Source organism: Melozone crissalis, unplaced genomic scaffold (genome assembly GCF_028551555.1).
Source record: "Melozone crissalis strain CALT ecotype California unplaced genomic scaffold, PUWL_Pcris_2 ptg000034l_1, whole genome shotgun sequence".
Lineage (NCBI taxonomy): Eukaryota > Metazoa > Chordata > Aves > Passeriformes > Passerellidae > Melozone > Melozone crissalis.
Window position 1 is genome coordinate 16,517,115 of NW_026535812.1, and position 18,084 is coordinate 16,535,198.

The 18,084-nt window shown below is 60.1% G+C and overlaps 1 protein-coding gene across 1 annotated transcript; it reads right to left on the reverse strand.

The window, feature by feature from the left end:
* Nucleotides 1-11,580: 11,580 nt before the first annotated feature.
* On the reverse strand, nucleotides 11,581-16,193 carry LOC128941083 (mucin-2-like). Its single transcript, XM_054283008.1, has 5 exons — nucleotides 15,895-16,193; nucleotides 12,942-13,319; nucleotides 12,606-12,725; nucleotides 12,235-12,320; nucleotides 11,581-12,018 (listed from the first exon to the last, which is right to left on the reverse strand). The coding sequence occupies exons 1-5, from the start codon at nucleotides 16,178-16,180 to the stop codon at nucleotides 11,944-11,946; spliced, it is 945 nt and encodes a 314-aa protein (XP_054138983.1). The 5' UTR covers nucleotides 16,181-16,193; the 3' UTR covers nucleotides 11,581-11,943.
* Nucleotides 16,194-18,084: the final 1,891 nt, after the last annotated feature.

The following is an 18,084-nucleotide window of genomic DNA, read 5'->3' on the forward strand; positions in this document are numbered from 1 at the left end:
GGGGCCGGGCTGCAGGATGTGCCTGGGGACCCGTCCTGGGATCCCCCCCGGCCTGGGGAGGCTCCAGCAAAGCTTGACCCAGGGGTGGCAGCAGGAGCTCTGTTTGCCAGGCTGGTGGTCAGCTCCCTGCCCAGGGGTGGCTGCAGGGCAGTGGGTGATGAGCCACCAGCAGGTCCTGGCCCCAGGGTTTGTGCTCCGGGACTGCCAGCAGTGATCCCAGAGGGAGGAAGGCCAGGGAGCCCAGGTGGGGATTCAGTCTCCATCTGTGCCCCAGGAAGGGGACGAGTTACATCCCCCTGGCCTGTCCAGGTTCCCTGGAGCACAGCATTCCCTTCTCCAGGAGCAGGGCTGTCAGCATCCCCAGAGGGGGCTCCAGGGCTTCCCAGCTCCTGGGGAGGCAGGAGCAAGGCAGCTCCCCCTGGCACAGCAGCCCCCAGCTCTCCCTCTCCCCCTGCAGAGGACCCCACTATGGACTCACGTGCCAGAGGCCCAGGGCTGGCAGACACCTCCTCTGCAGAATTCCCTCTCTGTGGAGCAGAAGGCGGCACTGGGGCAGTGTTGGGGGATGTGGGAGCACGAGGGGATGCTTCTCCCAAAGGTGCTGGCATGCCTGAGGCCACCTCATCTTCAAGAGACCACGACTGAGCTCCTCCAGCTGCTACTGGCAGCCCCCCTGGTGACCCTGGCAGCAAGGGGCTGCTCCCACTCTGGGTGCTTGGAGCAGAGTTGGGTGCCAGCCCCGAGCTCAGCCCCTGTCCAGGGAGAGGCACAGAGCCAGGCACCGAGGTGATCATGCCACTGGAAACACCGCTGTTGTCTGGAGCCACTGGGACCAGGCTGGCACCGGGGGCAGGTGCCCCATTCACCGAGGCTCCTCCAGGCACCTCCACCACATCGACCTCGCTCAGTTTTCCATTGGAAAGTTCGGTATTGGCACCACTTTGGGATTCAGGGGCAGACACAGAGGCTTCCTGAGGGCCAGCTGCCCCCAAGCCTGTGTTCAAGCCAGCACCAGCTGCAGTAGCTCCAGGAAGGCCTTTTTCATCAGCAGCCTCGCCCGTCCTCCCTGGTGATGAGGACCCCTCTGTAGATGAGGAAGAAGATGCAGACTGCAACACACCTCCCGTTTCTCCATCAAGGCTTTCTGAACCAGCTGGTCCCATTCCAGGAGGAGCCTGGGACTGCCCTGTGGACCCTACATCACCAGCCCCTTCACTTGCCCCGTCTCCTGCAGCAGGAAGGACCCCAGTGCCAGCACCCAGGGCAGGCTGAACACCTCCAGCAGCACTGTCTGTGTCTCCCAGTGCGCCCAGGCTGGATGGATCTGAAACAGAGGATGCTGCGACATCACCACTGGGAGAGGCTGAACCAGATGAGGAACCTGCACCAGGCAGTTCACCCTGCTGAGGGCTGACAGCTGAAGGATTTGTCTCCATCTTGGGATTTTCACTCTCTGGGTTTCCTGCCTGTGCCACATCTCCTGCACTCTCAGCCCCCTGCACCACACCAAGCCCTGGGCCAGTTTCACCTTCTGGAGAGGCTGGGGACAGACTGTCAGGGCCAGGGGCTGCAGATGAGATGGGTCCTGCTTCATCACCCCTCGACACAGAAGGTCCTGCTGCCACATCACTGGGAGAGATAATACCAGATGGGGAACCAGCACTGGGCACTTGATCCATCCCAGCTGCTGCTGCTGCTCCACTCCCTGCAGTGGAGCTCAGGGATGGCTCAGACTCAATCCCACTGCCTGCTCCTTCCAGTGCTGGCTCTGCCACGCTGGCCCCTTGCTGTTCTGCTGCTGGCAGCCCCACATCTGTGCCAGGCTGGTCCCCAAGGCCAGGTGAGGGGGGTCCCACTGGTTCATGAGCTGCTGAGCTGGGGGAACCCCACGCTGAAGTGGAGTCGGTGTCTGGCCCTTGGGCCCCAGGGAGTCCTGCTGCCCCAGGAGCACCAGCTGCTGCTCCCCATGGCTCTGACCCTGCAAAGGATGGAGACCCAGGTGCTCCCTGGACAGCACTGAGGTCAGGGCTCACAGGTGTCTCTGCCTCAGACACGGGGCCAGGGACAGACCCCAGGGCTGGGGACACAGCCCCAGGAGCACCGGCAGATTCACTGGGCAGGTCCTCTGGTCCTTCAGGCCCTGAGAGATCAGACTCCATTCCAGCATTGCTGGGAGGTGCAGAACTAGGTGAGGACACTTGTCCCAGTGCTGGGGCTCCTCCTGTTCCTGTCTCTGTTCCATCTCCAAGTGCTGATGGAGGGGAAAGTTCAGCAGGCACGACATCCCCGGTTTCTTCTGCTGGCTGCTCTCCAGTGTTACTGAGGTCCTGCTGAGGGCTGACAGCTGAAGGATTTGTCTCCATCTTGGGATTTCCACTCTCTGGGTTTTCTGCCTGTGCCACATCTCCTGCACTCTCAGCCCCCTGCACCACACCAAGCCCTGGGCCAGTTTCACCTTCTGGAGAGGCTGGAGACAGACTGTCAGGGCCGGGGGCTGCAGATGAGATGGGTCCTGCTTCATCACCCCTCGACACAGAAGGTCCTGCTGCCACATCACTGGGAGAGATAATACCAGATGGGGAACCAGCACTGGGCACTTGATCCATCCCAGCTGCTGCTGCTCCACTCCCTGCAGTGGAGCTCAGGGATGGCTCAGACTCAATCCCACTGCCTGCTCCTTCCAGTGCTGGCTCTGCCACGCTGGCCCCTTGCTGTTCTGCTGCTGGCAGCCCCACATCTGTGCCAGGCTGGTCCCCAAGGCCAGGTGAGGGGGGTCCCACTGGTTCATGAGCTGCTGAGCTGGGGGAACCCCACGCTGAAGTGGAGTCAGTGTCTGGCCCTTGGGCCCCAGGGAGTCCTGCTGCCCCAGGAGCACCAGCTGCTGCTCCCCATGGCTCTGACCCTGCAAAGGATGGAGACCCAGGTGCTCCCTGGGCAGCACTGAGGTCAGGGCTCACAGGTGTCTCTGCCTCAGACACGGGGCCAGGGACAGACCCCAGGGCTGGGGACACAGCCCCAGGAGCACCGGCAGATTCACTGGGCAGGTCCCCTGGTCCTTCAGGCCCTGAGAGATCAGACTCCATTCCAGCATTGCTGGGAGGTGCAGAACTAGGTGAGGACACTTGTCCCAGTGCTGGGGCTCCTCCTGTTCCTGTTTCTGTTCCATCTCCAAGTGCTGATGGAGGGGAAAGTTCAGCATTTGCCAAGTCTTCTGTTCCTCCGGTCAGCAGCTCTCCATTATCAGCAGGAGACCCTGAGGGCTGAAGGGCTGGAGGACTCGTGTCACTCTGGGTATCTTCATAGGGACTGACATCCCCTGAACCCTCTGCCTGTGCCATGTCCCCTGTCCCCTCAGCTCCCTGGCCCTGGATCCCAGCAGTGGGCCAGGCCAGTCCATCAGGTACAAGAGGTGCTGGGCTGGGGGCACCTGAATCTGAACTCAAGCCAGTGCCAAGTCCCTCAGCATCCTGGGGAGCTCCAGCTGGCTGTGAGTCCCCAAGAGATGGAGACACGGCTACTTCTGGGGCAACAGCGAGGTCAGGACTTTCTGGTGTCTGTGCTGCAGCATCAGCGTCAGGCAGGGCGCTGGCTCCAGCCTCTGGGGCCGGGTGAGCATCCCCAGGAGCACTGGGGGTGTCTGTGGGGGGTGTCAGAGCATCAGGAAGCAGCAGTGGCTGCTCTGCAGTGGGGGTCTGCCATGGGGCAGGCTGCAGGGATGGACTGGCCAGATCCACAGCTCCCACATCCCCCGCGGGCAGCGCAGTGGCCGAGACCGGGAGCTTGGTGTCGCTCTGTGCCTCAGCGGGAGCCCCTGGTGCCGGCACGGAGGTGGCAGCGTCCTCTGTTTCCTCGGGCGCCGCTGGTGCAGGCGGCGAGGCTGAACCAGGAGCGTCTGTTGGCATTCCGGGAACTCCCTGCCCATCCCCATCCCCATCCCCATCCCCATCCCCATCCCCACCATCGGATGGTACCAGCGAAGTGACCGGGCCGGGGAGGGGGGAGGACTTCCCAGGGCTTTCCACTGTTCCTGACAGCACTGGGCTCTCTGCAGGTAGGTGGGATGAGCTGGCTGTGCTGAGTTCATCATTTATTGCGTCTCCTGGATCTCCGGATTCTGAAGCCAAGGGACTTTCCTCACCAGCTGGGGCCGTTTCTCCTGCTGGCCCTGGGTTAATGCCCTCATCCCCACCCACTGCTCCATCCTGCTGGGCTGGAAGCAGCTCCCCAGCGCCAGGACTGGAGCCCGAGGAGCTGGCACTGGCTTCACTTTGGATATCTTCAGGCAGGATCTCACCTTCCTGCACTGCTCCCTGGGCTGTGCTCAGCCCTTGGCCAGGCAGCACAGTGACACCAGCAGTTGGCTGTGGCACCCAGGTGGCTGCCAGGGGAGGGGTGCTGTGCAGGGATGCAGCGCCAGGACTGGGGTCTGTAGTGATGTCCTCCTCCACATCCTCAAGGACAGGGGTGGTCCCTAGAGGGACATCAGGAGGGACCTGTGGTTCATCCTGTGCTGCCTCTGGGGTGACAGCGGGGTGCTGTGCAGTGATGGCAGCAGCAGTTGTGGCCATATTGGGAGCAGCAGATCTTCCCTCATTACTCTGAGTCGTGTTCAGAGCCTTGGTTTCATTCCCCAGAGCTGGCACTGAAGGGCTGTACTCGCTCGTCGCCATCACCGGGTCCATCTCAGTCCAGGGAGGGAAGGTCTCAGCATCAGCTGCTGTGGCACTCCTCTCTGTGGTTTGGGGCCACTCATCCTCTGTTGTCATGGGGAAGGCTGTCCCCACAGTGAAGGACCCATCGGTGGTGACGGGGACAGCAGTAACAGCCCCAAGCCCTGCAGAGAAGCACAAAGGGGAGTGTTACAGTGGGAGCTGGAGCTGGCAGCCTGCCAGCTCAGACACCTCTCCCTGAGAATCTCGAAGCTTCCACCATTTCTTAAACCTCTTCTGTCTCATCCCACAGCCCTACAAGGCCCTGATTTCAAAGCCAAGGAGTGCAGTCTGGGCTGCCTTGGGTACAGCCCTGCACATTGCATCCTCAGCTGAGGCCGGACACAACTCATGGCAGCTCAGAGGGAGACACTGGTGCAAGCCTGGAGGAAAAGCACCTGCTGAAACCCAGTCCACTCGTGCTGGGGATGGTGCTGGGATGCCTGGCCACTGGCTGGGGCTGGAGCTAAGTCTGGTTGGTAGCCCTGGGGGTGTCTATGGAGCTCTGCCACCCCAGGGCAGCCCTCAGCCCTTTCCATCACTGCAGGGACAGCTCTGAGCACAGTGGCTTCTTCAGAGCCTGGGGGGTTCTGTGTTTTTTCACCTTTTGAGTGTCTGAGGGACATTTAAATGACTTTACACAAAGCTCTTTGTCAGACAGGAAAGCCAAGGCTTAGGGACGCCTTCCGTGACTGCAGATGGATTCTGATCTGCTGCACTTCAAGCAGGTTCAATAAAACTCTCCTGGGCTGGGCGCCTGCCTGCTCCTGCCCCCATCCCTCTTGCCTCCAGCTGAGTGAAGGCACCAGGGGTTCCCCACCCATGGAGGAAATATTTGCAAGCTCCCAGGACCAAGCCCTTCTTACAGTTCTCTCCTCCTGCTGCCAAAATCCTTGCCCACATCCAGGAGCTCTGCAGAAAGGAGGAAACACCTGCCCACATCCCAGACGTGTCTCCCAGAACCTGCGGGCACCCATGGGTGATGTTTCACACGGTGTCATTTTCAGGACAGGGACATAGGCTCTGGGGTGACCAAGGTGCTGCCGCTGGCTCCGTGAGGAGCCGGCTGGATCTGCTGACGCTTGGCTTTAGGGAGCTCCAATTAGGGGAGACCAAGGGCACCCCGATGGCAAGATCCAGCAGGGCTCTGCCAGCCTGACAGCCCCAGCCTGCTCCCAATCCCGGTGCTCCAGTTCATCAGGTTCCCCCTGACAGGCAACCAGATCTCCCTGCAGCAGAGGTGCCTCCAGCCTCACCGCAGGCTCAGCTCCTTAGTTCCCAGATAGCTTGTGCAGGGTCATTGATGAACACAGCTCCTGTGCCAGAGCAGTCCTCCAGGGGTCCATCCTCTGCTAGACCCACATTCCCTTTCCTGGCAGGCTGCTTCAGTGTCATCTTCCCTGGCTGGAAAAGGCTCTTTGTACCAGCCCCCTCAGCCAAAGGAGCTCAGCAGCTTCCCTCCCCATCTCAGGGAAAACAAAGTGCATCAGTCAAGTCACCCCAGTTTAGTTTGGCCCACTCGCCCTGGTAAATCATTGTTTTATATTAATTCTTCAATATGGAGCAGGAAACACCATCTACCCCACACACCCATTCATGGGAAGTTTGTGCAAGAGGAGCCCCAGCATGGAGCACTGGCATTTACTCTTCCCTGGGATGTGGGAGGGATTGGGAGCATCCCTGGGTCCTGCTCTGCCAGCTGCCTTCCCTTGGCTCCTTTGGTGGAGGGGCACAGAGCTGCCTGCAGGCTTCGGGGCTGGGCTCTCATCTCTACCACGGCCCCATCAGGCATCACCTCGGGGTGATGCCCGCCCTGTAAAATGCTTTTCCAACTCTTTGGCTGCAATGCCTTGCAAGGACTGGTCCTAAGAGGAGTTTCCAGTACAGCCAGGAGAGAAAAGCATCTCACAGAGTACCTGCTGCACCGTGGCAGGGCTCAGGGAGCACATGGGCTAGCAGAAGAATACAGGACATACCGTGCAGAATCCATGCGCAGCATCCCAGCAGCGTGGAGAGCGTCCATGCCCTGGTCCCCATTCCTCAGGCCTCCACACAGGTAGAGCACCAGGAAGCTCAAAGGGAGGAGAAAGCAGCAGGGAGCAGCTCCCTCCGTCCCTCCCTGCCTGCCTCTCCTGCAGAGCTGGAGTCCCACAGGTGCTCCTGCTCCTGCTCCCTCCCATTTATAGGGATGGCAGGAGGAGGCAGGTTGGGGACGTCCTCTCCCGCCCCCGGTCCCTTCCCTCCAATGTCCCTGTCACCCTTCCCTTCCGGTGGAGTCCTCCCCTGCCCAGGGACTGGATGCCCTGCTCAGCTGGGCATGGGCTGGGGGTACCCAAAGCCCACCCTGCAGGGACCCACATCTCCCCAGGGACCTGGGCTCAGCCTGGTGCAGCTCCCTGGGCTGCCAGCACCAGGAGATGAAGCTGAGCCCAGAACCGTGTGTGGCACTGCCAACAGGGGCATGGCAGTCACCCCACTGATCCCACGCAGCCTGTTCCCCATGGCAGTCACCCCACTGATCCCACGCAGCCTGTTCCCCATGGCAGTCACCCCACTGATCCCACACAGCCTGTTCCCCATGGCAGTCACCCCACTGATCCCACACAGCCTGTTCCCATGGCAGTCACCCCGTTGATCCCACACAGCCTGTTCCCATGGCAGTCACCCCACTGATCCCACACAGCCTGTTCCCATGGCAGTCACCCCGTTGATCCCACACAGCCTGTTCCCATGGCAGTCACCCCACTGATCCCACACAGCCTGTTCCCATGGCAGTCACCCCACTGATGCCACGCAGCCTGTTCCCATGGCAGTCACCCCACTGATCCCACACAGCCTGTTCCCATGGCAGTCACCCCACTGATGCCATGCAGCCTGTTCCCATGGCAGTCACCCCACTGATCCCACACAGCCTGTTCCCCATGGCAGTCACCCCACTGATCCCACACAGCCTGTTCCCCATGGCAGTCACCCCGTTGATCCCACACAGCCTGTTCCCATGGCAGTCTCCCCACTGATCCCACACAGCCTGTTCCCATGGCAGTCACCCCACAGACCCCATAGACCCTGCTCCACATGCAGGGTATGGTGCCACAGAGCAGTGTGTGGTGGTGACAAGGCAGTGCCAGCTGGTGTCACCATGCCTGTGAGGACACCATGGACACTAAAATCACCAGCTGAGCCATGTCTCAGCCCAGAACAAGGCAGGACTAAGGTCTCCACTTGACTCCTCTGGAGCAGAGGCAGGTTATGAAGCAGGGAGAAGCATGGCTGGGGCGAGGCCCTGGGGTGTCAGTTGAGCTCCACAGTGCTCAGCTGCAACTGGGAGCACTGGGGATCCCTCTTCAGAGCCGCAGCACACCCCAGCGGGGTTTGAAACCTGCACCTCAGGCTGGGCACAGCAGTGCTGGGGTGCTGGGAGGGGGTAAATGGTCCAGGGAAGCTTCTCTGCAAGGTTGGACCAGCATCCTCAGGGGATGGAGCAGGAAAACGAACAGACCCACACCCCCTTCCCTGCTGTGGGGATCCCCTCAGTCACTTCACCCCTCTGTCTCACCCCCCTCCTCCTCCTGGAGCAGCAATTCCTGCACGCCCCCTTGAACACTGCTGCCAGCTCCCTTGTGAACAGCATTATGCAAACTCCCACCACTACATGGTTTTGTAGTAAATTAAACACTTCTTAACCAGAAATGCCCCCGGGCAGCTCCTGCAAAGTGTTATGAGGGGTGTTAGGTGGTACACGGTGTCCCGCTGGAGCCGGACAGGCAGCACTCAAGTGACACCTGGAGCCAGCAGCGGGCACTGCGGATGGGGAAACGCCGGGGGAGGCCGAGTCATGGCTGAGCAAACCCGTCCTGTGAAACCCCCGCAGCACCCCCGGCAGGGGAACCGCGCACAGACCATAAACCGGGAGCTCGCTCACCTGGAACCGAGCACCCGCCCACCCAAATGCCACCGCAGGTGTGCACCGGGGGGACACTGCACCGGGGGGACACTGCACTGGGGGTCTGACAACCAGCCCTGCAGGTCTGGGGGTGACTGACCCATCCGGGACCACCTGAGCAATGAGCACACCAGGGCTGATGGAGGCTTGGAGATGTAAAGCTGCCGTGGGAGAGTGGCTCCTGCCCGTGCTGACGATGCTGGATCACTTAGGGGAGCAACCCCAACGGGGAATACATGCTGACGCTGGGGAGTGTTGCTCCAGATGGTGTTTGAGGTGGAAAATGTGGTGGGAACCACAGGGATTGTTGCAAACATGCTGCTCAGCATAGAGGAAAACACCTCAGCTGAAGCAAGGGCTGGCCCCAGCCTGCCTGCAAGCTCCTATCTGTGCTCCACAGAGGCCAGCACTGCCTGGAGACCCTTGTGCCTGCAAGCTCCTGTCTGTGCTCCACAGAGGCCAGCACTGCCTGGAGACCCTTGTGCCTGCAAGCTCCTATCTGTGCTCCACAGAGGCCAGCACTGCCTGGAGACCCTTGTGCCTGCAAGCTCCTGTCTGTGCTCCACAGAGGCCAGCACTGCCTGGAGACCCTTGTGCCTGCAAGCTCCTATCTGTGCTCCACAGAGGCCAGCACTGCCTGGAGACCCTTGTGCCTGCCACTGCTGCCCAAGCTGTGCCCCAGAAATGCCCGTCTCCCAGCAGAGTGACAGGGCTGACAAACAACACTCATCCCTCTGCTCAGGCACTGGCACACCCTCCCAAGAAAGCGCAGAGCCACCAAGGGATGCCTCATCTTGAGGACAGTGCCCTGTTACCACTCTGGGAAGGGGCTTCTTATTGATCCTTTTGCTGTATCTGAAACCAAGGTCCTGGAAAAGTGCTGGTTCCAGTAAAAGTCATTAATCCCCCCGTTACCAAAGACCAAAGCGTCATGTGGGCACTGGAGCCCTTCAGGAGCCTGTGGCCAGGGGGCAATTCCATGAATCCCAGCAGCCAGGGGCTCTGCCCCATCCAGCATGGCAGAGCATGGCCCAGCACAGTGCCTTATCAGCTTTCCTGGAATTAATGGGCTGGTTGTTCCAGTCCTGTGGAGAACACAGCATCTCCCACTGGCTCCCCTCCAGCCTCCTGGCAAGGGCACTGGGAGAGGGCTCAGGGGTGGCAATGGGGGAAACCGGGTTATCCATCAACCCCACAGGTTCTGGATGACTTGGCATGCTGGGTGTGTTGCAACACCCTCCTGCCAAAGAGTGGGAGTTGGGCTACAGCCATCAGCAAGGGTGAAGGGAAGGGGGACACTGGAAGGGACACCTGAGTCACAGGGTGTCTCGAGACATGCCCCATGATGCTGCCAGGTCCTCTGAAGGTGACATCATCTTGGGCACGAGATTTGTTCCTTTGGACAATGCTGAGAGATTGCAGTGTAAAGAGGCTGAGAACTCTGTTGTGGACTGGGAAAGCAGCAGGACTTGGATCCAGCCTCCCAAGCCCCTCTGGGCAGCAGTCTGTGGCAGGTCAGCAGCCACAGGGTGAAGGTGGCACCTCAAGGACAGCAGGCACAGAGAGTAGGGCAGTGTCAGGGGCTTGTCAGAGCTCTGTGCCACCACTGCCAGGGCAGGGACACCCCTCCAAGGGAGCCACATCCTCCCTCTGTGCCCCTCTTCTCCCTCCCAGGCTGGTGACAGGGGGTCCAGAGCATCTCCTCCCCCCCGTGACCGCGGTGGAAGGCGGCTGTGCCAGCAGGGAACAGTGAGTACCCTGGTCACCTTTTCATCCCAGCACTTCAGGACCTTTTCCTCCCTTTGTGACGCAGTTTGGCTCCATTACCCCGGCCCTGGCACCCGGCCATGTCCTGGGGTCTGAAGTTATGGATTCAGCAGCCGGAGCAAACAGCCCAGTGGGACGCGCCGTGGGAGGACTCCTGGCCCGGCTCCAAGGCGTAGGCAGACCACAAGGATTTCTTTCCCAGCACCCTACCAGGCAGCCAGCACGGGGGCTCCTTCCAGCAGGCTTTGCCCTGCTCCCCAGCTCCTTGCCCAGCTGCCAAGGGACATCTCTCAGCCCCAAAGGGTCCAAGGAGCCCACAAAAGCCAGGCAGCATCCTAAAGAGCAAAGGGGCCACCCTGGGACGCAAGAGGCACCCCAAATGGGAGCATCCTGACAAGCTGCCTGGGCACAGCCTCTCCCAGGCCCTGTGAACTGGCAGGCAGCTGGGTGACCCCACGGTGTCTCTCCCCATCCTGTCCAGCTGCTGGCTCCTTCCCAGCCAGCTGACAATCCAGGCAGCCTGAGAGAAGTCCCCAGGTTAGGAATCCCACAGCCCCACACGCCCCCTCCCAGCCCTCCCTGAGCAGTGAGCGCTGCCAGGGAGGAGCAGGGATCAGCCAAAAACAACCCCTGACACGCAACGAGGCTATTTTGCTAATTATTTCAGTTTTCAATCTCCAGGAGAGGTGGCTTGCTAAGGCTAATAATTGCTTCAGTTGGATTTTATCTGGCTAATTAATCAGTTAATAAATGACTTTGCTGCAGGGGGTCAGATGTTACAGCGTCTCCTTAGTTGGGGACTGGAAAAAACAGGGAAGGAGCACAGCCCACGGGATTTCCACAGCCCCACAGTGCTGCCCCTGCAGCTGTGGGGTGTTTTGGGGCAGACAGCTCCAGAGCAGAGACCACCAGTCTGCCGGGGCCGAGCCATCCTTGGGAATGTCTGCAGCAGCCCCTGGTGGGAGGGGACAGCACTGAGCCCGTCTCTCCACACAGAGCTCTGGGGACTCACTTTTCCTCATCAGTACCTCCAATAGATGGCAAAGCTGAAAACTGGGAAAGACAACTTGGAAAATAAAGAAGCCATCACTTCAACACAGAAAACATGGAATTTCTATTTACTGCCCGGCATGGGTGTCATCCTCTGTCAGCAATGCCACAGGTGAGCCTTGGGCACAGCAGTACTGGGGGCTTCAGGTCTCCTTCCTCTCATTCCTCTGTCCCCAGGGTGGCTTTGACGGCTGAGGCAGCTCAGTCCCAGATGTAAAAGCCCAGTTCCATAGGGTCCCCTTCTCCCAGTCCCCAGCAGAGCTGGAGGGGGAACCTGGTCTGGAGCAGGGTGGTGAGAGGGCTCAGGCTCTTCAGACAGGCTGTGGGAAGGGTCAGGAGGGGACTGGGGGTACAGAGTGAAGGACAGGAAGCCCCAGGTTCAAGAGGAGCTGTATGGGATTCCCCAGGGGCCTGCACCACCATGGAGTGAGGAGCTGGGAGCAGGTGCTTGGCAGTCCAGGTGAGGGGCAGCAGTCAAGTCCTCCTCTTCCCTCGCCATGCCAGTGACAGGCCAGCACATGGGAACGCTGTCTGCAGGTCCTCACGGAGCTGGGGGGAAAGAACAGCCATCAAACTGTGCCAGACATCTCCCTCCCCCTGTCCCCACAGAGAAAGGGCCTGATCCTGGACTATGGCAGCCAGAGGAGGGTGTCCCCTTCACCTGAAAGGGCTCTGGCTGACATTCCATGCAAGATGCAGCCATTCCCCTCCCTGACTGAGGGAACCACAGCTGGCAGATGCAGGATCTCCTCCTGCACACCTCACCTTGGACAACAGCAGCTCCTGCACCGTGGTGTTCCCCAGGTCCAGAGGGGTGGTCAACCTCAGCGACAGAAACAGGTGAGAAGCACCTGGGGGTTAAAAACAGGATTCTGGTTATTGCCCTTGAACCCTGGGCTGTGCCAGAGGACCTGGGGGTCTCTCCCCAGGGTTGCTGGCACAGACATGGAACTTCCTCCCAGGTGAATTGTGTCATGGACACACTGCACTGCCAGAACAAGCCTCTCACTGTACAGCAACCCCATGTACCCCAAAGTACCAGCACCCCCACACTGAGAGCACAGCAAGAGCAGTGGGGCTCCAGGGCCCCCTGCATGGCCCCAAGCACTGATGCTGCCCACGGGCACTGCACTTACTGGTGTTGGGTGAGGCAGAGGGGCAGGTTGGCAGCAGCGTTGGCAGGGCTGTAGGTGTGCTGAGGGCAGCAGCCTCTGAGGTCTGGGCTGAGCTGGAGGCAGGGGAAGAGGGCTCAGTGCCTGGGCAAAGCAATGATAGGTTAGTGCTGTCTGTCTGCAGGGGTACAGGATGCTCCTGCAGCTGGGGACAGGCCTGGGTGAAGCCACCTGTGTGAAGCCACCCAAGTACATGGAATTCCTATGGGGATTTGTCACCCTGACCATGTCCCTGCCTTCAGGTGCCCCCCAGCTGAACCCACCCAGCTGCACTGGGAGTCCCAGACACTGTCAGGGTACCTGGAGTCAACTCCACAGTTGAGGGGAAGATGTCAGGAGTGGTCCTGTCTGGGTAGCTGGGAGTACCCATGGGGTCTGATGTGCTGATAACAGGGCTGGCTGTGGTGTCTGCCAGGGTTGCCAAGGTCTCTTCTGTAGATTCAGATGAATCTTCTGTAGTTGTGGAGGGAGGAAGCACAGTGGGAGGTGAGGTGTTTTCAGTCTCTGTGGATGTGCTGGACTCCTCTGGGGTGGAGGCTTCTGTTTCAGGGCTGGAGGAAAGGAGGGTGGCTGTGGTGCTGGAGTCAGTGGAAGGCAACAGTGTTGAGCTCTCCATGGGTGCTGAGGAGGTTGGGAGAGCTGGGGACACAGTTGCTGTCACACCCAGGACAGTGGTCTCTGCAAAGAGTGGGGACAATGAGATGCACAAGGGTTGCTGGTGAAGGGCTGGGTCCATGGCTGTGCTGAGCATGGTGCAGCATCACCAGCACAGTGAGCAACCCCAGGAACTCAGAGCTGCATCAGCCATGGAGCATTGGCAGGGGGAGCTCACTGTCCTGCATGGATCAAACACACAGATCTCTTCAATGGGTATCAGCCAGGCTGACCACATAAATCCCCAGCCTGACAAAGCAGGAACAAGCCATGGCCACTGCTGGTTTCAGGGCAGAAACTCCTCTGGGCACCAGTTCTCAGACCCATTCCCCCATCTTCACTGGTCCCTGGAGGAAGTCAGACAAACCCGTCTGACAGGAAGAGCCAAGCAGGAACTGGTGACCTGAGACAGTCTGGAAGTGCAGCAGCAGCAGTTTAAACAAACCCTCTGTGCTGCAGATAGTCAGGAACTGATAGCAGTGGGTGTAAATAATGGCAGGGGGGAAGCAGCCCCACAAAGGAACAGATCCCAGCCTGCAGCTCAGGATGAGCAGACGTGCTGTGACCCACAAAAGCTCTGGGAGGGAGGGAGGGGGTGGGGCACAGGAGGAATGTCCTCTCTTCCACTGTGCACTGTACCAGAGCAGTGTGCTGTCCCCAGAAAAGCCCAGGGATCTGTAACCCTCTCCACAGGACAGGCAGGACAGCCTGGCTACCTGGACCTTTGTCCAGGGGGGTCTGTGAGGGGGTGGCTTTGGGATACCAGACTGGATTCCCCAGTGATCCCAGCACAAACCCAGTGAGTCTGGGGCTCTGCTTGCATGAGAATGCGAAACTGAAACACAAGCTGCCATCTGCTTTCAGCCAAGCCAGCCAGAAACTTCCCCTGGCAGTCAGGCCCTCTCTGCACACAGCAGCTAGTTAAACAAAAATACAGAGAAGGGCAAAGGTCTGACCCTAGCCCTTGCCAGGTGAGCATCTGCACAGAAGGGCCTCATCCTCACAAAGGGAGAAGCAGCAAGTCCACCTCTGCTTCCCATTTAAGAAGCAGGAAACAGCCCCACAGCATCCCAGCCCCCTGCACCCCAGAGGCGCCACCCCTCCATGCTGGGAATGATGCTCCCCACTCACCACCCACCCCGCAGAGAGCACTGCAGCCCACTGAGCCCTTACCCAGAGCCAGGTGCAGCACGGAGAGGCAGGTGAGGCTCAGCAGCAGCAGCAGCAGCAGGGGCCAGAGCAAGGGCAGGGCCAGCCCTCCTCTCTGCCCAGCCATGTCCAGGTGAGCAGGAGCTGACAAACCCCCACGGGCACTGCTCTGAGTGCTCCCCACAGCCCCAGCACTGGAGTTTCCAGGTCTCCTTCACCCAGCAGAGCAGGAGCATCCAGCTGGGTCCTTTCACCCTCCAGGTGCTGGCAGCGAGGCAGCGGCTTCCACCTGGCACGGACGTTCCCAGGGACTGGTGCAGTGCCCAGCAAACATCAACGGCAAGGCTGGACCCAGAACAGCCACAAAAAGTGGGCAGGACAGGCCACCAAGGCCACCACTACTACAGACCTGGCTCCTGTGGCCGTCCTCTGCCTGCTGAGGGGAGGGTGACAACGGGAAAGAGCCCAGGAATGCTCCAGGCTGCCCGGAACCCCGCGCTCCGCCGCGGGGGTGATGTTTGGTGCTGGCTCCCGGCACCAACGCCCTCAGGAGACAACAGCCAGCTCTGTGTGAGCCGAGGAGCCGGCCAGGGAACAGGCACACAGCTCAGGAAGGGCGTGCCCCAGGCTGAGGGTTTGTCCCCTGGGCTGTCTGTGCAGGCATCACTTCCCCATGTCACAGCACGGCCCAGGAGCACGGCTGGGGCTGCTTCCTCCTTCTGGGCTCAGGGACAAGAGCAGGCCCTGGGCCAGGTATGGCATTCCACAGGCAGGCAGGCATGCTGGAGGACTGTCAGGGCATGGCCACCCTGCTGCTGAGCAGCTGCATGGGGGCACTGCCAGGGCACAGGCACACAGAGGGCACCACCAGGGTGCTGGCACTCTGATGAGAGGCTCTCACTGCACAGGCACGGGGCCAGGGTGCTGCAGGTACTCTGTGAGGATACAGGGGCTCTGCTGGGGTACAGGGACACCAGGAATGTGTGCATGGCAAGGGGTACTGGGGCAGGGTACAGTGTCCCTGTTCTGGCTGAGGTGCACGGGGTGGGCTGTCACCAGAGCACATCTGCAGTGCCAGGATAAAGGCTCCTGCAACAGCCACCAGGACACAGCCACAGTGACAGGACACAGGTGCCCAGAAAGCTGCACTGCCAGGGGACAGCTGCCTGGGGGACTGCAGGGGTACATCACACTCCTTGGGGTACAGGGTACACAGATTGTCCCCATGGGGGTGTGTACACACAGGCTCAGTGTTGGGGGCACAGCCACACAGCAGTACTGTCACACCACAGCACAGGTCCCACCCCGGCACCCAGCCACTGCCCTGCAGAGCCTGGAGACCAGGTGGCCCCTGGGGGAAGAAGCCAAGTGCTTGGCTGAGCAAGATGGGAGATCCTGTGGGGATTTACCACCTGATCCTGCCCTCCGGGTGCCCTGTGGCTGCACTCACCTGCAGTGTCACTGGAGGTCTCTGGTTCTATTGGGGTGGAAGTACCAGGGGTGGTCCCAGGGACCTCTGTGGTGGTACCAAGGGAGGTCATGGTGTCTGATGGGGTCGTCAAGGGCCCATCTGAAGTGTCTGTCACTTCTGCCGTGGTGGAAGCAGAGGTGGTGCTGGTCCCTGGGGATGTGCTGCCAAGCAGTGTGGTCATGGCTGGCTCTTGGTGGGGGCTGGTGCCAAGCGTGGTGCCCAGCCCAGTGGAGGAGAGAAGAGCAGAGGTGGAGGGAGGCAGCATGCTCGTTTCAACTCCAAATGAGCTGGCAGCCAGGGCTGTGCTGGTCCCCACAGACGTGACAGCGGTACTCTTGTCATAGCTGGGTGTCATGGCCGTGGAGGTTGGAGGTGGCTTGCTGGTGGTGGTGAGCCCCAGCCCTGCATGGGTGGTGCTGGTGCTGGGTTCCAGTCCTGCTGAGGTGGTGCTGGTGGTGGGTGCCAGCCCTGCTGGGGTGGTGCTGGTGCTGGGTTCCAGCCCTGCTGGGGTGGTGCTGGTGGTCGTGAGCCCCAGCTCTGCTGAGGTACTGCTGGTGCTGGTGGGTGCCAGCCCTGCTGGGGTATTGCTGGTTGTGGTTTCCAGCCCTGCTGGGGTGGTGCTGGTGCTGGGTGCCAGCCCAGGTGACCCAGGAGCACTGTCAGCTCTGCTGCCCCTTGCCTGTGGTGTGGTGATGTTGGAGGCTGCCAGGCTGCTCTGCTGAGCTGTAGAAGCACTGGGTGTGAAGGCATCCATTGGCATCTCCGGGGTGAAGGTTGCAGGATGAGAGGAAGAGAAGGTGGCTGCAGTGCTTGAGCTGGTGTTGGACAGTGGTGCCCTGGTCTCTGTGGGTGTCAAGGAATTTGGGAGAGGCAGAGATGTAGGGTTTGTCTTATCTTTGACAGTGGTCCCTGCAAAGAGGTGGGAGATAGCACACAAGGGCTGGCAGTGAAAGGCTGGGACCACGGCTGTGCTGGGAATGGTGCAATATTACTGCCACCATGAACTGCCCAAGTCTTGCATCAGCCATGGATCATCAGGAGTGGGGATTCCCTGTCCTGCATGGACCAAGCACGTGGATTCCCTGAACAGCAACGTGACAATCAGCCAGGCAGACCACATAAATCCCAGCCTGACAAAGCAGGAACAAGCCATGGCCACTGCTGGTTTCAGGGCAGAAACTCCTCTGGGCACCAGTTCTCAGACCCATTCCCCCATCTTCACTGGTCCCTGGAGGAAGTCAGACAAACCCGTCTGACAGGAAGAGCCAAGCAGGAACTGGTGACCGTGAGACAGTCTGGAAGTGCAGCAGCAGCAGTTTAAACAAACCCTCTGTGCTGCAGATAGTCAGGAACTGATAGCAGTGGGTGTAAATAATGGCAATGGGGAAGTGCTTTGTGGAACTAGCCCCACAAAGGAACAAACCCCAGCTTGCAGCTCAGGGCATGTCCATGAGGGACCTGTTGCAACCCACAAAAGCTCTGGGAGGGAGTTGAGGGGTGCAGGAGGAGGGGATCTATAGCTGCAGGTCAAGGCTCTCAGGAGGTACAAGCTGCAGGTTTATTCCCAGTGCTCCACTCAACACTGCCCTTACTTTGCATCAAGTGCAAATGTTGGGATGGCATTTGAAGGTCTCCAGGCCTAGTACCTCCCAGTGAGGTTGCCATCTGGGCAGGGCCTACTGGGCAGATTGCAGCAAAAGCAATGAGCCCAGCAAGGACCGAGGCTCAGCAAGGGGTCCAGCTGAGCCTAAGGTCTTCTCTTCCCAGATGGAGACCCACATCAGAGGCAAAAGAAATAGAGCTTGTTTCTTGTGTTCTATAAAGTTCCCTGTTTGTTCACTAGGACAGGGATGTTGGAAAGCAAGCAGCACACAAAGTGTTTCACCTCTGTGAGCAAAGTCACCCCAGGGCTACCCCCCACCCTGGAGTACGACGCTCCTCACTCACCCCCCACCCCATGGATAGCTCCTCACACCGCTGAGCCCTTACCCAGTGAGAGATCCAGCACAGCGAGGCTCAGCAGCAGCAGGGGCAGCCCTGCCGTGCCCCGAGTCATGTCCAAAGCCAGCGCCCCAAGGCCTTGCAAGGTGAGGGACCCGAGGGCACAGGGCGTGGGGAAGGCGCCAGCAGGGAACTACGCTGCCGAGTGATGGCTGGAGGTAGCTGGAG

Bases quoted from the DNA above. Each gene is read 5' to 3' on its own strand.
- LOC128941083 (XM_054283008.1), bottom strand. From the start codon at position 16,180: ATGCTGCCTCCCTCCACCTCTGCTCTTCTCTCCTCCACTGGGCTGGGC. The intron at 12,321-12,605 runs GTAAGTGCAGTG...TTTAACCCCCAG, and splicing joins CTCTGCCTCACCCAACACCA to GTGCTTCTCACCTGTTTCTG. The intron at 12,019-12,234 runs GTGAGGTGTGCA...CTTTCCCCCCAG, and splicing joins AGGAGCTGCTGTTGTCCAAG to CTCCGTGAGGACCTGCAGAC.